Consider the following 20,410-nt stretch of genomic DNA (forward strand, 5'->3'; position numbering starts at 1 on the left):
CTTCCTCTAATTCTTTCTTTTAAGGTGACACGGTGGTCAGCATTCACAGTGAAGATTTTATAGAGAAATTATTAATTTTTTTATTTATTATTTATATATATTATTTATTTATATATTTATTATTAAAGTAATACTAGATGTTTCGATCTCTGTATCGAGGTCATCATCAGAAAACATACATATGCACAGGACACAAGCTACATGATGCTAGGCAAAAGTAGGATAAACCTAAATGTTTTGTTAATCATTTATCCGAGCCTGATCTATGGTGGGATAAAAAAATATATATATTTATTTATATATACACACACATCATCATCATCCTCATCGTGCTTTTCAAGGATTTAGGCTTAGAGTGGCCTGTTCTGGCCTCAGCAGTCATTGTTGAATCTCGTTAGAGGGCGCCCTGGTTTTCTTTTTCCTAATGGTTTGTAATTTAAGACTTGTTTTGGTAATCTTCCTGTTTTCATTCTTTCAACGTGTTCCATCCATTTATGTTTATATTTTTTAATGTTTTCTATTACTGATTCCTAGTTTAATTCTTTCATATAAGGGAGAAAAAAATCTATATATAAATAGATTTTCTTTCTTTTAAGTTTCTTTTAAATAAAGTTTCATAGCAGACTACATTGAGCACATCTCGACAGCCCTCTTATATGAAGGATTTCTTGTGTTTGGGGTTCTGTTATCATGTTCTGGATGCTATATAGATTACAGATGGGTCGTCCTCCAGATTCTTGGAATGTGGAGGATAGCATCCAGAACATGATGGCAGAACCCCAACACAAGAGAAAACCTTAATATAAGAGGACTGTAGAAATGTGCTTAATGTAGTTCTACTATAAAACTTTATTTTATTTACATTTATTTAGAGATTCCCCACACCCATCATCTGTATATTATTATACTGATATGTATAAAAAAAATTTTTTTGTATATATTTTACTTATTTTTTTAAAACTTTATATATTTATTTTTCTACCAGAGGTCAGGCTAGGGTAAATGATTAACAGAGCATTTAAATTTGTCTGACTTTTGTGTAGTGTCATGTAGCTTGTGTCCTGTGCATATGTATGTTTTCCTGATGATGACCTTGATACAGAGGTCGAAACATCAACTTTTTCTTTAAATCATGAAGTAATTACTCTAACACGTATGGTTTTGTCTCCATAAATTCTTCACTATGAACTCTTCCTCTGATGTTTAAGGCACTGCCCCCACAATGTTGCATAAATATAATCCACCATGAAAATATTAAATGAAAATTCCAGAAATAAAAAATTTACAATTACATCAGCAAAGTGGATATTAGATCCAACATTATTTCAAAGCCAAATGTTTTTTTAGAAACTATGAAATTTCGTATGTTGATCTGAGAGCTTACGAGAATACAATCCTAGGCAACTCCGAGTTTCCTTAGCTACTTACATCAAGTAATGCAAGCTAAGGCAACTCGGGGATGCCTTTGCCCATGTAACTTTGCATCACCAAAATGAAGCCGCATGGCTCTTTCTTTTAGTAATAGACAATTCATAAGTTTTAAACTGTGCACGATTGTGAGTAGTTCTCGGCTATCAGATCAACTGTCACCGTATCGCAGTGCTTATGTTCAAGTAACCCTAATTTCACTCAATAATGGCACCAGAGCATAAGAGTAGTGATGATGGCAATTTGGATAACCCAAAGAGAAGCCATAAGTGCTTCCTTTTAAGTAAATAAAGTGAAAGTTCTTGATTTCATAAATTAATAAATAAATAATAATAAAAAAACGTATGCTGAGGTTGCTAAGATTCCCTTCACATTCAGATAACTTTTATTACATTATGTTGTTATAACTGTTCTATTTTATTATTAGTTGTTGTTAATCTCTTGCTGTGCCTAAAATTAAACTTTATCATATGTATGTATGTATGTATGTATGTATGTATATATATATATATATATATATATACACACACACACACACACACATGTATATATATATATATATATATATATATATATATATGTGTGTGTATATAGGGTTCGGTACTATCTGTGGTTTCAGGTATGCACAGAATGTCTTGGAACGCATTTCCTGTGGATAAGGGGGGGCTACAGTATACTTCTGCAAGAAGGCCTTTATGTCATCTATGTTTTGTAGGAATCCACAACAATTCCATTGAAGAAATGTTTCCATTGTTTCTTTTTGGTGGTATCATCTGGCTTTCTGTAATGGGCAATTTTTTAATTGTGCACGGACAGTCTCCATCATTTCTTCTTCTGAAAAAAACATCCAAGACATCATCAAATTCCACTCAGGGGAGATCCGTGCTATCTGTTGACAGGCCATTTAATAAGAGTCTGGAGGCATATCTTTAATCCTCTGTGGTGGATGTTCCATTATTCTTTTAACTAGTAGATTTAGTGTGGTGGGAATATTTTTGGCATATCTTCAGCAGAGAGTAAGTCCATAATAATTTTTCTATTTCATTCATTCAAAGGAGATAGCGAGTGAGTCATATCTTTCAGGGATGTTGAGGTTGTGAGAAGGTGGGATTGACATCCTTGTCAAGGTCCCAACAGACACTTCCGTTACAGTTGTCTTCTCAGCATAAAAGGGTTCAGCAGATGTTGTTGCTACTGTTGTGTTTATACTACCTCTTTGCCTCCTGGTATGGAATATATTGCTCTGTTGAGAACTTTGAGTCCAAATTTAAGTACTGAATATTCCACATTCACCTCCCCTTTTGTTGTAACTCTAGTGATCTCAAGTATATTATGGTGATCAAATGGATACTTAACTAGTATCGTACATCATCGATGGGTAATGACATGGGTTACACAAAACTTTACAAAGAATAGTAGATCAGTATTACTGGATCAGTTCACTTATCCATGTAGACAGGTTTAGCCAGGGAGGTAAAGCAATTATGTCTAGTCCTGTCATAGTTGTCAGATAATAAATGCTTTTGTTGGTAAGGTTGCTGGTAACATAGCTGTTTACAAACAGTAACGTTACCAGTTTGTCCTTTTCAGCATAGATGCAGATGTCATAGCTCCCTTACAAAGGTCTAACAGACAAAACAAATTCATATATCCTGAAGCATTTCCAATAAAAAGATCAAAAAGGCGGACACTCTTGTAAGATGCTTAACAGATGGGATAATTGGTAAGTATGGCTGTCCAGAATATTTATTGACAAAAAGTCCTAGATTTACCTCAGTATTGTTGTTCAAGTGCAAGCTGTTAAAAATAGAGAAAATGCCCCATCGTTGTGAAAGATTGAATAAATCTACAAAAGAGATTCCTTCAGATTTATCTCATGAAAGAATAAAGATTGGGATCTACATCTTCCACAGGCCTTATTTGCTTACCACACTATAATTCATTCCAGTATCAAAGAATAAAACCATTTTTTTCACTCTTTGGGATTTGATCCTTTCTTACTGATTTTCATTCATCTGTTCCCAGTTTAGGATTTAGGGATATAGATACATATCTGAATGATATAATACAAAGATGTAATAACTCAAGAAAATTGGTCAGAGAAGACAGTAGACAGACCTCAAAAAAGTAGAGTGGCCTAAATAAAACAAGGAAGGAAAGAAATTTGGAACCTAGCCAAATTATGTTATTACAAGTTTAGTCTAAGAAAATGAGCTCCTTTCACACGTATTGCCATGCCAATGGAGATAATACACATTGTGTAATACCTGTTGTGCTAACCAGAATAAATTTAAAAATATATGCATATGTTCTAATAAATGAAAATTGAGATGAAGGAATTGCAACATCATTTGTTGGGAAATTCAGTAAAAAGATTCTTGATTGCATGAACTTAAAATCATGTTGGTCCTATAAGCTCAGGCCAGTATACAGTGTATCATTTCACTGTGGATGTTCATTATAGTATGCATATAATGTATATAAATGCAGAGGGGCATCTCTAGTACACCCCTGAGTTAAGCTTGCAATAAACAGATAAAATTGACTACCATAAATAAACCATCAATAATGCAAATAATTAATTTATGAAGTACTAACCATTCAAAATTTGTAATGTATTGATAATTGTTCTGACAGCAGATATCAATGATCTTAGATAAAAGCTCATCACGATAAGTTGTACCTTCTGCCTTATCCATGTGGACCATAAGCTTCTTCACTATTTCCATCAAATTCTTTTTTGATACCTATAAAAATTGGGGGGATAAGGATTGTCAGATATATTTCACATTAGTTTAACACAGTACAGTGACACACTAGACTTAAAAAAACAGACAATTATATAATAATAATAAAAAAAAAGTTCTCTTGAAGAGACTGCAGCTTGCTTTTTTTTTTTTTTTGCAAATGTTGTCATTATTTCTATTTTTTGCCAAACAGTGTTTCAAATACAGTAATATGACTGATAAATGTTAGTGTCCATTAATTAGGGCTGCTATGAACTTGTGTGTGCAATATGTAGCTTCTCCCAATAAAGTCACCTGTGCCTTCCCTTCCTAGTCAAAGGAAATGCTAACCAGACCTACTAGCTCATCACTTAGTGAAACACCACCCGAGCAGGGATTGCACTTTTGATGACATTCTCAATCACTTTCAACAATACTGATGTGAGAGCAATGGGATGATAATGTGATGAAGGACTTATCATCCTTTTTAGGTACAGGCTAGATAAAGGCTTGCTTCAACACTGTTGAGTAGATCCCAGACGAATATGACAGCTTACATAGTCGATACACGATGGGTATTAATTCTGGAGCACGAGTTTTAAGCACAAATGGAGAAATACCATCTGGACCAGGAGACTTATTAGTATCAACATTAAGTCAGGAGTTTTCTTACATCCTTCTAGCAAAAGAGTTGGCATGCAATGGGGCAGTTTGTGTTGGTGCAGGAGGTGATTTGCCTTGGTTGTCTAAGCAAGAGTTGGAGGAAAAGACTCCACCCAATGTTAAGGTAGACCTCTTGACAGAGGTGTACCTTAACATTGGTTGAGATTATCATGGTATACCATCAGAATGTGAACAAGGTGGAACCAAAGAAGGGCAGAAGTTGCACCCAACAACTCTTAGTGAGGAACCAGATTTCAACTGCTACCAGTTGAGTGGGAGGCAAGCTTAATGCATTTCATTCTTATGAGATCTGCATTATAATTGTTGATAACTTTTTTACACTATCACAGGCTGTAGTATAAGCTGAAGGTTTTGATTTAAGACACTGAATATTATATGCTACCTTTTTATCATGGACTACATGTATGAGTATAGGCACATTTTTAGGGAATCATGGTTTGGATTAGAGTTCGGGGGGGGGGGGGGGGGGGGGTTGTAGTGCCATGGGAAATGAAGGCCCTCAATTCCAGTGAGGATTATTTCAGTTATTAATGGAATTATTAACAATGGGAAAAAGATGTAAAAATTCCCAATATCATCCCAGCTGGCACCATTGTAGTACCACAGGGTACAAGGCTAAGATTGGATGGGAGGAGAGCAATCTGAAGAAAATGAGACTTGGATAAGATTATGGTCAGTTGCCAAGAGGAGAGTAAACATCCATAATGTATTTGAAAGGAGAGCCAGTTAAGAAAAGGTCCAGAATGCAGGAAAAATGATGAGGATGGTCAAGTATTGTTTTGTAGGTTAACTACTTGTGACAGATCATTGCTGATGACAAATTATTTGGCTTACCTTCTAGTTGACGTGCACAGTTAGAGAAGGGAAGCTAGTTTGTGTTATGGACATTAGTCTTCTACGGAAACAATCTGGTAACGTGGGTAATTAGATTGCATGAAATCAATTTTTAGCAATCTTAGTCAAAAAGGGCAACATGGTTTTCAGAATTAAGGAAATAGTAAAGGCAGAAAATGATGGCTATAAAATGAGATAAAGAAATTCTGAGTCAGAGAAGATCGAAAAGCAGGGATTCTAGGTGAGATAACTTTTAGCAAGGGATATCTAATTTAGCAAAAGCACACATTCCTTCCTCTCTGCAGAATGCACCACGCAAGATGGAGTTTGGATAGTTGAGGTGGGTTGTCATCATTGAGAATGCAAAATGAGATTCCATTAGGAAGAGCTGATTGGATTTTGATGTCTGTAAGCGGTGGTGTACATCCTTAATGTTAGTACTAATGTTTCCAATGATGGTGAAATGGATGTGGAAGTGTTTTTTTCATTAGAACAAATTTTAGATTTTGGGTATGTTTGGTATATTATTATTTTTTTTTTTCCCCACAATTTTTTGTTCTATTTTTCTTATTTTTATGGGAGACTTTTTACATCTGCAATGACACTAATATTTATATAACTATCTTTCATAGTATAACCGATGGAGTAAACTTAAAGAGTAGAGGCAGCAGCCGAGATGAGAAACATATGCACACAACTCCCACAAAGGGAGTGTGGCCTCAGACAGTTAATGATGCTAGTTCAGAAGAATAATTACCATAGATGTAATTATAGAAAATTAATGTAGCAGAAATTAAATGCTATGTGAAAGTGGATAGAGTGAACTGGAGAGGAGTGAAGAGAGAGGGGAGTTAATTAACTGAACTGCTTTCTGTACTAAATAGAGTATTCTTAGAAACCCTCAGTGGTCACCTGAAATGTGATATCTAGAGATGTTAGTGTTGTTTAAAGCACGACTGGGAGAAAATGGGTCTTTTTTTGTGGAAAATAAGGCAGAACTATGTTTTGATAGTACTGAAAGTGACAAGATTATCTGAACCACACTGAAGAATGCTGTGTGGTTCGGAATTTAGTGTAGCAGTGGTTGATGTTCTGTAGATTGTGGTGGTTTATGTACTACAAGGTTTGTCAAATAAGGAGTGGAGTGTATTATCATTTGTAAAAGTGTGTACCGGATTTGCAATCAATTGGAGTTAGGTTGTTATTATATAGAGGGAAGAAGGTAGAGTGAGAAACAAACTTGTAGCACTCCAGCATTAGCTGTGTATAGTTAAAAGATAAAGAACTGTATAATTATGTGTAGTACCCAGTCAAACTTCCAACCCAGTTGCAGAAGTCACGGGTCAGGTCAAATAATGGAAGCCATCTTAACAGACTAGATTAAAAGCCTTGGAGATATTAAGAGCAACCACATGAGATTCACACATTTTTCCATGATATTTATCCAGAGATGAGTGACATAAGCAGATCTCCTGTGGATCAATAGTGGTGGAATATATACAATCATTAATTATTTGAGGATCCTCAAGGTTTCCGTTGCTTTGGAGTTGAGTGAACTAAGAGAAATTGGACAGCAATTTGTGGGATAGATACCAGTGAAATAATGGAGCATAGAACATGCATCTTTAGCTCTTCAAAATTTTTGAATCTCCCAGGATATCTTACTTATAGACGACTTACTTGCTAGGAAGTTCAACAACTTGCTTCTTTTCCAGGACTGCCTCTTTAATCTGAAGTTCAGATTTTCCTATCCTTGCAAACAACCTCACCACATGTTTTCCTGTCTGTGTTAGTCAATATTTTCTTCAGAGTGTGTCACTGAGACTGTAAAATTTGGTTCTTGTTTTCAAACTTTTATTTTTCCTCCACCTCCATAATTTTATTCAGTCTGCAATTAATCTCTAAAAGCTGCTCAATTAATTCTTTTAGAATTTTCTTACATATTTTTATGTTCAATGTGATACTGAAATTTCAATATGATAAGTTTACATTCACTTTCTTCCCCCAAAAGCATAACAACCATTCTAATGATTGCTATGACACAAATGTACAGAATAAGATACCTTTACTCAGCTATTATTAATTTCTTTGTACAGATTATAGATTAGTTGTAGAGAAGCAAATGCTTTAAGCTTAGCATTCAGGATTTTTACTTCTTTCTTCCCCCCCCCCCCCCATTAAATAATCATACACATTTTTCATTAAGATACACTAAATCGATTGATAAATAAAATCAAAACCAATACCATTTTTTTATCACCCTCTCTAGTAACTTACCATGCCATACAGAAGGTCAAGGGCACGTAGCCTAATAGATTCATCTTTGTCATCTAAACACTGAAGAACTAGATCTTTGTGTGCTTGAACACTTTTTGGATGAGTTTTCAAAATCTTGGACATAGCTAATAATCCTAGATATTTCACTGTAATGAGGAAAAAAGTGTATAACAACAAAACAGTGATAAACAAAATTTAATATTTGAAAAGTAATTTATCTTTTAAATACTGATTATAAAATATAGTTCTAGTTAAGAAAATAAGGTGAAACAGCACATTAAAAATTTATAAATGTTTTTATAGCAACTCAAAATGCTCTTATCTTAAAAAAAAAAGAGAGAGAAATCAGTAATCTATGAATAAAAGTGCAGCATTTATTAACAATACTGTATTTACATTGGATATTTAACATCTGAAAGTTATTTTAGTTTAGAAAACAAAAAAACTTTTCTATGTTGATTATCCCATAGACACTTCAAAACCTAAAAGGAATTTTTCCATTTTACTTAAATTTTGCAAATTTCTTTCATCACACTTGAAAACCATGTAAGGATATGATCAAAAAAGAATGTAATGTTCAAGTTTTCTTTTATGACATTTAAGTGAGTGAATGAAATAAGCTACTAGTGGATGTTATGAGTACATCCTCAGTGACTGTTTTTAATAAGTGGTATGATAGGTACCATAGAACTACACTTTCAGGAGCATCCCTCAGTAAGTCTCCATGACTCCCTGAAAGTGACTATAAGTGGATATTTATACACAATGGTGTAAAATTCAAGGATGGTATAGAATATGCAAAATGAAGCTTACATTACAATTAGTCAACTCTTGTTATATCAAATACAAAGGAAAGTCAGTAAGTTACAAATAATTATAAAAAATAAAACAAGTGAAATACAAACCTCAGAAAAACATTTATTTCTCTACATAATCTCCTTACACATTTATACACTAGTCCCTTACTTTATCAGTTCTTCAAAATCAGCAGCATAGAATTCTTTTGTCTGTCAACTCCGCGGCTAATTTCCTGATCATCAGCAAAATGTCTGACACCAAGGTGCTGTTTCAGTGATCCTGAAAGGTGGAAGTTGATTGAGATGAGGTCAGAGCTGTGAGATGGATATTGAGTCCCCACTGAAGCTATTGAATTCTCTCCAAGGTTCATGTAGCAGTATGAGGTTTTGCAAAATCATGCAGGAGCAGTACTCCTTTTGTTAGTAGATCTGGACTTTTCACCTTTAATAAATCACAGTATGATGTGACATTCGCATTTTCACAATCTGTCACAGTCTCAACAGGACAACCAAATCAGTCATCAAGAGTTTCTGCAAAAATTTTTGAACTGAGTTTAAACTGCTACATGTGACAAACACTTTTCACCATAAACAGGTATATGTATAATGTATCTATATGTATGTGTAATGTTATATGTATCTCATAAATATATCAGATACATTATGAATGTCCTTAAATAAAGAGCAAACAGGCTTCACTTCGGCAATGTAACATTATTTAAATTAAGGGGATATTAAATCCCACAAATCCCTAGGAGATGTGTTTTACATTATGGGAAATACTAAGAATAGTGATCAGAACTTTACCCACCTTTGCTACGAGTTGCCCTAGTGTTGAACTATGTGCTTTAGCTTACAATATAATCTGCCGAAACTTTTATAGTTTACTATATTCGGCATGAAACTCTGATTTCGATCTTTGAGTTTCTTATTCGGCTTTGAAATAATGTGGGATTTAATATCCAATTAATTTAAATTATGAATGTCCATTTGCAGGAAAGTTCTTTGCTCACAACACAGAACAGCATACTGTTCAACAATTGTGTACTCCTCACCTACTATCATCCTGTCACCATCCCAGACTGTGACTACTGAAACCATTCACTTCCAATTCATTTCTTCGGCTTTTGTTTGCATCTTACTGACTTTCTCTTGTATTATTATAGCACTCACTATAACAAAATATAACTTTCAAACTCAAAGCTGCCTCCAGCCTCCCAAAGTACTCCATATCAGAAAAGTTATTACATGAAACAAGAATGTGATACTCAATTCCATTACTATATGAAATATTTACTCACAATAGTTTATTAGTGATCAAGCTAGCATTAAGATACACACAAGACAAATTACATAAGTGAAAATGTTACATGATTGATGCACAATTGTTGTTCCTTGTAACCTTCTGTAATTGGGCTGCAGTTAAGGCAGTATGCCAAAATTGATTTAACGTAAATCAACTGGTTCTCTTGCAATTCAAAACATTTTGCAAAACTTCTAGAACCACTTTTCCCAATTTCAAGTTAGATTTATGCTAACAGTTTTGCTTTATTCCATCTAATGAAGTGATCAGTTTCTATGAATGATTAGCATGCCAAAGAAACTGATCAGTTTCTATGGCATGCTAATCTCTTGGGATATACATATTATATATACCAGCCTACAATAGATGACCATAGTTAAGAAGAAACAAGATCCTTTTTATAGCATACTAATCCCTTGGTATATCCATCTTATATATAACAGTTCTGATAGATGGACCACGGTTAGGAAGAAACAAGATCTCCCTACTCACACATGCACAAAACACTATTTCCTCCTAACTGTCGTCATCTATCCTCACCATCTCAAATACCTGGTATCAGAGTAGAGGATGCAGGATTTTTGTTGTCTTTTGATGTTCTGATTTTATAACTATATATCCATAAATATCCTTGACTACTTAGAGGAGAACATTTTCTTTTTCATGAGCATGACAAGACTTTTCCATTCAATTTTATTCCATTATGCTGTCCATATAGATATATAGTATCCAAACCTGATCCATGACAGAAAAAATAACCATCCCAAATAACTGAGGAGAGAAACATTTTGGGAATTAAGAGAGCACAGAAGATAAAACATGCAAACAATTAGATCATGCAAATTGGATGTAACAAAATCATTCAAGTGGAAATGGAATAGCACTGTAGCCAATAAGAAAGATGGCTGGTAGACAGACCTTACTATAGTTGGGATTCCAACCAAGAGAGAAAGCAAAAAATTCAAAGGAACATAGATGAAATCAAAGTAGCATGAAACTGGATTAGGATGATACCTGAGAAAGAGGAGTGGAGAGTCCTTCACCCAAGCTGTGGAATATAACAGGCTGATAATAGGAGACTTGATCTAACAGTGTGCATGGATTTACAGTAACCCAAACGAGCGAGGGATGCCTTCCAAATGCTTTCCACCAAAATAGGACAAATTTGGAGATCCATGAGTTAAATGGCAAGGACTTCATCTTTATAGTCAGCTCTCACTAGAAAATTTGTTAGGAGAACAGTAATAGTTTGTTATAATAAAAGTCAATCAAACATCAGCAAGACTATAGATATAAGGAGGCCAAGTTCAGAACTCAGTTGAAAATTAAAGGTGTAGAAATGAGGAATCCAATGCCACACCTTCAATATATTTGTAAAACTGGTAGCTGTCCAGCTAATGCCCTTAATTCCCATCATTTGACAAATATCAATTCTCCCATCATAAATACTGGAGAAGGCGAGGGAATAGAAAAAAATTTACAATGTTTTGATAGAGAAAATAGATAACATTGGTTAGAAGAAAAGAACTAATATTTAAGGACTGATCTTTGCACTCAAACCTATTAACACATTTATGCTGAGATGTATCCCCCCCCTCTACACACACACACTTATTTAATGGTAATCCTATGTATGAAAGGTTGTGCAACTTATAGTTCATCAATAAAATGAATATTCAGAAAGTTGAGAGAAAAAAAAAAGTTAACATCGAAATGCATGCAAATTATACTTCTTAGGAAACATTAGCAAAACAAGTGTTCTCTGCCAGGTTGGCAGGAAAAAAACCCAGAGGAAGACCAAGATATAGGCGGATTGATACGGTAAAAAGTGCCTTAGAAGATAGAAATATAAGATCTGACAATATTGAAGCCTTGACAGGTAACAGACTGATTTGGAGGGAAATTGTAGATAGGAAGTTAATAATGATGTAAATTTTTCATGTAGTACTATCATATCCTGTACACCCCTTGGGTAAATGTGAGGAATCTGATGATGAGGAGGAGGAGGAGGAGGAAATACATATGAGCAGGGTACCATATGAACAAAGACAGGGAAAAAAAAACTGTTTCATGATTATAAAGCTGAACTGTGAAGGAATGCTGCTGTAAACAAAGCAATAGATTTAAAGGAGAATGAAGGAATTACTAATACCAATTCTGAATAGCACAGACCATGGAAATAGTAAAAAATGAAAATAACATAAACTGAACATTGCATATGAAAGCAAGAGTGGATTGAAATGGTGAGAGATGGGAATTAAGGGCATTACTTCAAATGGTAGAACAGCATTAACGATTGCATGGATTTCTGATCAGAAGGATATGCAGCAATAGCAGATGTGTGTGTGTGTGTGTGTGTGTGTGTGTGTGTGTGTGTGTGTGTGTGTGTGTGTGTGTGTGTGTGTGTGTGTGTGTGTGTGTGTGTGTGCACGCACGTGCAAGGACCAGAGCAAAGTAATCTGGTAATATTCTTCTTAAACTGCTGGAGGTTGTAGTCCTTTGGAAATGCTTCATGGGGAAGGCTGTTCCATATGACAGAGTAGCAGATTCCGTATGTATGCAGTTCAATTGTAAAGGGATGTTGTAAAGCCACTGCTTAAGTTCCCATAAATCTGGCAGAAATGTGAAGCATAATGAATGATAGTTCTGCTGAACAGTGGCCATGGAAATATCTGCAGAAGAAACACAATGCAGAAAATGATCTTCTATGGGAAAGTGCCTGAAGAAAGTCTGTAAGAGATGTGTAATTAATCAACCAAACTGTCGTTTTCTGAACAGCATCAAGAATTTTCAAGGAGGTCTTAGATACACCACCTTAAACCATGAGTATTCCAAGGTTGGCTGGATATGGGATTTACACAGAGAAAGTAATTGGTCAGAAGAGGAAATGCTGTCATAAGTGGAAAATGATTCAAAGTTTTTTGGAAGCTGGTGAAGCTATAGAAATGAAATGAATATGCCAGGCATGGTATGAAGAAAGAGTCAATCCAACAAGAGAGAGAAATTTGATCTTGACCGTTCAGCCAAGCATTATCAAAAATAAGTAAAGATCTGAGGTCTCATTTGCAAGAAAACAAGCAACACTGTATTTTGGAAGCATTGAAATTGAGGGTGTTTCCACTCTAATCGAGGATACTGTGAAGATCAGTGTAGAGGGCACTTATTACAGCGATCTCGAAGCATGAGCACTGCAAAGCTTATTGTATGACTAGGATGAGTAGGGAGTGCTATCATTAGCAAAACTATGAATAGGATTTACAATTAATGAGAGCAGATTGTTTATATAAATCAGGAGGAGGGTGGGGGGAAATGACAGAGCCTTGAGAGATGCTGGCATTAACAGGAAAATCTGAAAAAAAAAAGAACACATCCACCATTGCACACAGGGATTGATATGAGAGAAAACTGGAAATCCCATTACACAAGGACAAGGCAGTCCATATGGTGGTAATTTGTTGAGAAAGCCTGAATGCCAGATCCTATCAAAAGCTTTGGAGATGGCAAATGAAATGGCATGGGTTTTTTCAAACCTTTCCATGGAATGAGTCCAGAGGTGCATGATGTAGGCCAGATCTCCTGTGGATCTACAATGGTGAAATCCATGCTGTTGGTCACAAATACCTTGTATAACCAAAGTTTAGAGCTGCCTATTTCTTTTCATAATGAAGAATTTATGGAGACACAACACAAGTGTTAGAATAATTATTTACTTTAAATTAAGTAACAATCGACATTTCAACCTCTGTATTGAAGTCAGGAAATCATACATATGTACAATATACAAGCTACATGCCACTGCACTATACAAAAGTAAAATGATTCCAAATTTTTTTAATCATTTATCCTAGCCTGACCTCTGGTGGAAAAAAAAAACAGAACTACATTAAACAATTCTACAGTCCTTTTGTATTGAGATTTTCTTCTCTCTGGGGTTGTCTGATTGAGAACAATGGTAGCATTGCATTCATCTACTTTTGTAATCACGATATCTGGATTATTTAAGATTTAAGTGCCAATTTTTCTGTTCTGGTTAGGTTGCAACTTAGTTGTTTATTAGAGTTTCATATGTACAATGTTTCCATTCCTATTTTGTTGGCTAAATTGGAGGGGAGGAATTTTAGACCTCTTTCAATGTGATAAATAAAATTATAAAATAAAATTAATAATAAAATTTGTTTCCATTGTAACACCTTTCTCTTTGCTGGACTTTAGCTTTGGAGGCATGGTCATAAGGGTAATCATACTCACAAAATCAAATAAAAAAAAGTTAAGATGAAAGTGATACTGTGTGTAAGCAACCATATAAACAATTAGACTAACCGCTAGAGTAAAGATGCTGGACCAACAAACCACTTACGACATGTGGGTTTTACATACATGGAAGAAACTAGTACCCAGATTATTCATTTAATTATCCTTATGGAGAGCCTTGGGAACCAATTTGTAAGTAATAAACACCATAAGTCAGGTTGTCCGTAACCCGGGGACTGCCTATATTTATTTTCTTTTAGATAGGCTTATACGTTGGTAACACAAGACTATTAAATTATTTAAGGCATTTACAACACATACTGGAATATTAATTAAAAGAAACTTTAATAAATACCTCCTATATTTTGGCAGCGTCACATTGCCATCTTCATGAGAACACACAACTATGACACATGCATGCAGGCACTACAAAAAGGCAAATGGAGCAGAAGAGAGGAAAACTACTGTTGTTCCTAGAGTCCTAAAGGTTCCTCCTAACGGGCTATATTGGGTTGTCTTGGCTGGTGGGCTGAGGTGCTCAAGATGCAAGCTTCCCAAATTTGGGGCAGTCACATGCACCCAAATTTGTTGAGGTTTGGAAAGTTTTTTTTAGAGCTGAGGCCGATTCCATGAATAATCTTTCACATTTAAATTTTCTGCAGTGTAGTAACGTAGCTTTCTTCCAACGTATTCTGTGGTGGGTATCCAGAGCATGGTCTGCAAGCCCAGAGTGGCTGTACTGGTGAAACTAGATGTAGTCTTTGTGTTCGGAAATCCTGACATTTGCTGTCCTGCCTGTTTGGCCAAAGTAGGACAGTTTACAGCTGCAAGGTACCCACCTGGTATACCCCAGGTAGGTCTAGGGGAAATGGTTGGTCTTTGATGGAGTGGATAAGGGATGCCAATTTTTTTATAATTTGTAACAAAAAGTCAGGTCATACTTTTTTAAGATTTTGGTTAACTTTTCAGAGGTGTCCCAGATATAGGGAATGGTGATGGATTCAGTGTAATCTTTGTTATGAAGGGAGGAGGGAGGGTTGTGGTTAACTGGTTTTAATATTTTTTGGATTTTTTGGGAGTTGTAGCCATTGGCTAAGAAAGTGTTAGGGATGTGGTTTAGTTCAGTAATCACTGTTAATGAATAATGTTACTGTTACTTAAGTAATTATCTCTCTGCAGGTGTATGAATTCTATTTCCTTTCTGCCATGTGATCTTTCTTTCTTCCAGTCTATATCTCCGTAGTTGAAGTCCCCATAATAATCCCTCAACTTGTACTCATACTAATTTGGCGATGCATATCATTCAGATCATCTGTGGAATTCCCTGGCATATAGCAACAACACTATATATTTTGCATTACTGGTCTTAATCTCACACCAGATTGCTTCAAATGAACAGCCACCCTCCCACCTGTCTCCTATTCTTTTTGGTCGCAATTCATCTGGTATCATCAGTACTCCTCCCCATCCCAACTTTTCTATCTTCCTGAAAATACTAAACCCTGCATATTCAATCCCTGTAACTACATTGTCTGCTGTCAGCCTAGTCTCAATAATGCCTTTAACTTTTGGCAAGGTTGCACTTACCAATGCCCAAAACTCCTTCCTCTTGCCTAATACTTCTGGCATTAGTATAAAGAAACGGCAACATACCTTTATTCCCCCACCCACCTTTACTTTCTGAATTGACTAACCTATTCAATATTTTTGCTTGCGAGACTAGATTCCTCACTTGCTTCATGGGTGCCTTCACACAAACTTGCATGCTTCCAACCTAATGGCTTCCAACCTGATGTTTCCCTGAATTTGCACATCAGCATGCTCAGTGAACAAAACTCTGTCCACACATCTAACACCAAAACCATTTAAGTGCAGTCCATCTGCATTATACAAATCCTTCTTTCTGTCAAACAGAGACCGCAGATCCACAAATTATACATTATTCCTTTTAAAATTTCAATAAATATCACAATAAAAATGCTATAAATATACTAATACTCTAAAAACATGAAATTCTACACTAATACACTATAATACTCTAATTTGCTCATGAAAAAACCACAACAAAATATATAAAAATTGCTAATTTCACATGAGCGTTAAATTACATGACCACTCACAATAACCTCGAACCGAATCCCAAAAATTTTTCCTCTACTCACCAACTAGATTTGAACCCAAGTCTTATTTCATGTGGTCAAGTGCCATGGGCATAAAGGGTAAAAATCGCAGATCATTCAAGTAGAGCTCTCATAGTACTCATTTATCAAAAAGGAAAATAAAACTGAATTGAAAATTATAGAGGAATTTTCCTAATGAGTGTTCCTTATGAAAGTTATTCAAGAATACTTGAGAAAAGACTGAAAAATGTTGGAATGGAATCTTCAGAGAACAAGCTCCCAGTCCTGATTCGGAAATAAAACACAAGTATGTTTTATTTCCGAATATTTCAGTTTGTTGCCATTGTGAAATGGCAACAAACTGAATACTGCCCATTGATTACTGCTTTTACTCGACAGTGTTCAAAGAATCAGTCGAAATGATGAAGCATCCTCTAAAGTCTAACAAAAAATAAGAGATGATTTTACATTAAGTCTGGTCTTTCTTAATCCATCAGAACACGTATCTACCAATAGTATACAGCAACCCATAAACCAGCAGCAAGCATAACAGCAAATGTATGTTTTCTATTGTTTAAATGTTTTCAAATATTTTTCAGTAGAGATGGTAACTGTTATTACTTGCTTCTAGTTTTTAGTTTATTCATGTTATTTGCTAATGAAATGAAAGAAAGTATTTCATAGTACTAGTCACAATAAAAAATAGCTTCTATTTGACATTTGTTTGTGGTTTTATACCAAGAAAAATAGTTCTAAAATGACATACTCTACAGAAGCATGTGCAATGGCAAGCAATTTATATTTGAAAACAGTTGCAATCAGGACCAGCAAATCCTGTGTAAACATGCAACTTTCCCTTCTCTAGTGCTTTACTGTAATGACTGTAAAATCATTACAGTAAAGAAATAACATCATCCCTTCTTCACAAAAGTAGAGTGTTGTCTTTTACCTTCCTATGATAACCAAATCTCAAGGGGAAATACTACTTATCTGTGAAGACAACTGGAAGCAGTTTCTCAGTTTGTTTCTTCTCCCCCATATTGTTATGATATTAAGTACTCAGTCAGCTGTGTTTTGCATTCTCTCCTTTTCCAAGTCCATTCTTCTTATGCTCTAATTTTATTTTAATTATTCAAATGAATGTGAACCTTCTCTTTGTTTTCTTTCATTAGAAAAATCTAATCTTTTGATTACATGTTATACTATTCATATAACTTATTCTCATTAGAGCCTCAGAATGGCTCAGTCGGTATAGAGAGAAAGTCCTTTTGTCGGAAAGACCTGGGTTCGATTCTCGTCCATGACATGAGGACCTTTTACCTGGTCTCTTTCAACGAAAAATGAGTTAGCCAGTTGCATATAAAAGTGGGAGATTTTTTCACCCAGAAACTCAGGGTTTTTCGTCCCCCAAGAACAGGAAAACTGGCCCTGTGAACACACACAGATTACAGTCAGGAATACTTAAGATGGTCCCTTCCAGTCACAGGCCTGATTCGTATGCTGGTCTCGAGCCCAGATAAAAATAGGGGGATTGAGATAGTACCGTATCTCCCTGTAAAAGAGGCTCACGGCCATTGTATCATCATATGTCATCAAAATAAATAAAACCTATTCTTATTGAAAAAAGTAATACCAATAGGTTATATGAATAGATAGCATACTAACACTTGTGGCATAATTTTCTTCCGACAGTTTTGTATTATTTAGTTTTTGTCCGTAAAAATTTTTCTGCGTACTATTAGAAAGCAGTTAGCACACTAATGAAGATATGATCCATAAGCTTACATATATTACTATTACATGACACCTCCAGGGAGTCCAAAGACTCATTGAGGGAGGGCACCTACTCTACAGCTCTCTGTCTCCACCAACTACAATGAACCGCAACTACACCAACACCATCTACCATCCACCACCACCAGCATTTTCACGGACAATCAAACATCCATGCCCACGGCAGGATTCAAACCAGCAACCTTTTGGCTGGAGAGTGGATACGCTAATCATTTGGCCAACCAGACTGGCAAGGTCTGGTGGTTGGCCAAATGGTTATAAGAGAAATTTTAAAATTTTTACATTATTACAAAAAAAAAAAGAAAGAAAAAGAAAATATAAAATACATACAGTTCTGATCAGAATCTTCTATAAGAATTCGGAGTTTCTGGACACAAAGCTGGAAGGGGAAAAAAAAAAATTAATACTGGTATAGTTAAATGACAACAGCAAATCAGCAGTGCAAGTGAATAATATAAACTGATCACTATTCCAACCAGCCAGCCATTTGGCCACTTACATAAATCAACTGTATTCATTATAGATAGCCTATCATCTAGTTTACTGTATATTTAAACACAAAATATTACTTCTGAGTGTATGAAAGTGTGAGCCTCTGTAGCTTGGTCAGTATAGACTAAGCCTTTTGGGCAGAAAGACCTGGGTTCGATTACCATCACTGATGTGGGGGTTTTTCCCTCCTGCAAACTCGGATTTCTCATCCCTCAAAACAGACAAACTGGCCAGTAAAACACACGCAATTTACAGACAAGAATACTTAGAGGCACTGGGCAGTTACTTTAACAGTAACTGCCTTATCCTTGTATTGCAGTTGCGAAGTCCAAGGATACTTGGAAGGCCATGGACACTTAAGTGTCTCTTAAAAGCCACTGATGAATGAATGAATGAATGGATATGGAAGTGCAGGATGTATTTGTATTCAACTGTTTTGTTTCTCAAAGGAATGCAGAGAACCAACAAGGCCTATTGACCCAACAATCCAATCATCACCTCAATGTGGTACACACACATTGAAGCAATTATTAGACATCACTTGGACACTGAAAAAATGAAAAAGGCTCTCACACTGAGACTGAGCTGAGCAGAATACATTGTTTTCTTAAAACAAAAATGAACATGATACAACATAAACAAATGGCAGGTAAGCTGGAAAATAGGTTAAAGAATGCTCCTGAAATTTTCATCAGGGAACCAGGATGAAACTGAAAAATCAGCTACTAGAACCTCACTTAGGAAAATTGAAGGTACATATCATCAACATTTAAAAGCATTAATGGATATGCATAGGAAAGTGAGGCAAGAGAAAACTGAAAAACTATAGAAATACCATGCTGACATAATTGGTGTTACTAAGACAAAGAAGACTACAACATTTGAGATATTTTTAAATAATAAGCAAAGGATGTTACATTCAGACAAAAGTGATCAGGAAAAGAAATAGCAACAGTATTCAATGTTAAATAAGATATTAAACTTCTTGAATGGCAAATTATTTCAGTTGCAGCAGTAAAATTTCAAAATTGGGCAATAAGTCATTTTTTCTATGGTCCCAGTGGGGAAGAACTAAAACTTTTCAAGTCATTAGACACACCAGCTGCCACTGGAAAAGAAAGCTGGTTCTTATTGGATACCAAAACAGTAAAATAAGAAATGAATCATGGCCAAACATTTTGGAAAATGTCTGAGAAAAAAGCAAACAGTAATAAGTACTTTCTACAGTTCTGGTCAGGGCTTAGACTAGTCATTACTAAAACCCTATTCCAAGGTAAATTAAAAAGGAGAGAGCACACAAATTCACAATGATAATTTTATTGTTGAGAGTAACATTTCCATATTCACTAAGGATAAAAATGAGTTATACTCAATGAGGATATAAAATATACAGATGATTTGAAACAGGAAATCATTCAATTTTGAGAAAAATAAACTGGGAAAATGAGCAAATTAATTAGAAATGAAGAAATTAAAATATGTACACATATCAGCCACTAAATTAGAAACCTTTATGCAGTTGTATGTAAATGTCACTTATGCAGCGTATATGCAGAACACTTGGTTCCATGCATCACCAAGTGTTCTAGGCAAATACTTAAGAATGCTGCTGGTCAGTAATAATCAATAGCGTTGATCACAATGGGAAAAACAAAGAATCTTTTAGAGTTGAAAAAAGGGCAAATTGTGGATACTCATCTGGCA

General features: G+C 35.3%; 1 protein-coding gene across 3 annotated transcripts in view; it reads right to left on the reverse strand.

The window, feature by feature from the left end:
• Positions 1–20,410, reverse strand: part of g (adaptor-related protein complex 3, delta 1 subunit-like garnet) — a 563,264-nt gene that overhangs the window by 297,469 nt on the left and 245,385 nt on the right. For all 3 annotated transcript variants that reach the window (XM_090410782.1, XM_090410781.1, XM_090410783.1), the window contains 3 exons: positions 18,545–18,593; positions 7,950–8,095; positions 4,027–4,175 (listed from right to left, as the gene is read on the reverse strand). In XM_090410782.1, coding sequence (XP_090266908.1) covers positions 4,027–4,175; positions 7,950–8,095; positions 18,545–18,593 — 344 coding nt within the window. The remainder of the gene's footprint in view (positions 1–4,026; positions 4,176–7,949; positions 8,096–18,544; positions 18,594–20,410) is intronic.

Source organism: Typopeltis vanoorti, chromosome 20 (genome assembly GCF_054136105.1).
Source record: "Typopeltis vanoorti isolate ZY-2024b chromosome 20, IOZ_Tvanoo_1.0, whole genome shotgun sequence".
In the NCBI taxonomy this organism is placed as follows: Eukaryota; Metazoa; Arthropoda; class Arachnida; order Uropygi; family Thelyphonidae; genus Typopeltis; species Typopeltis vanoorti.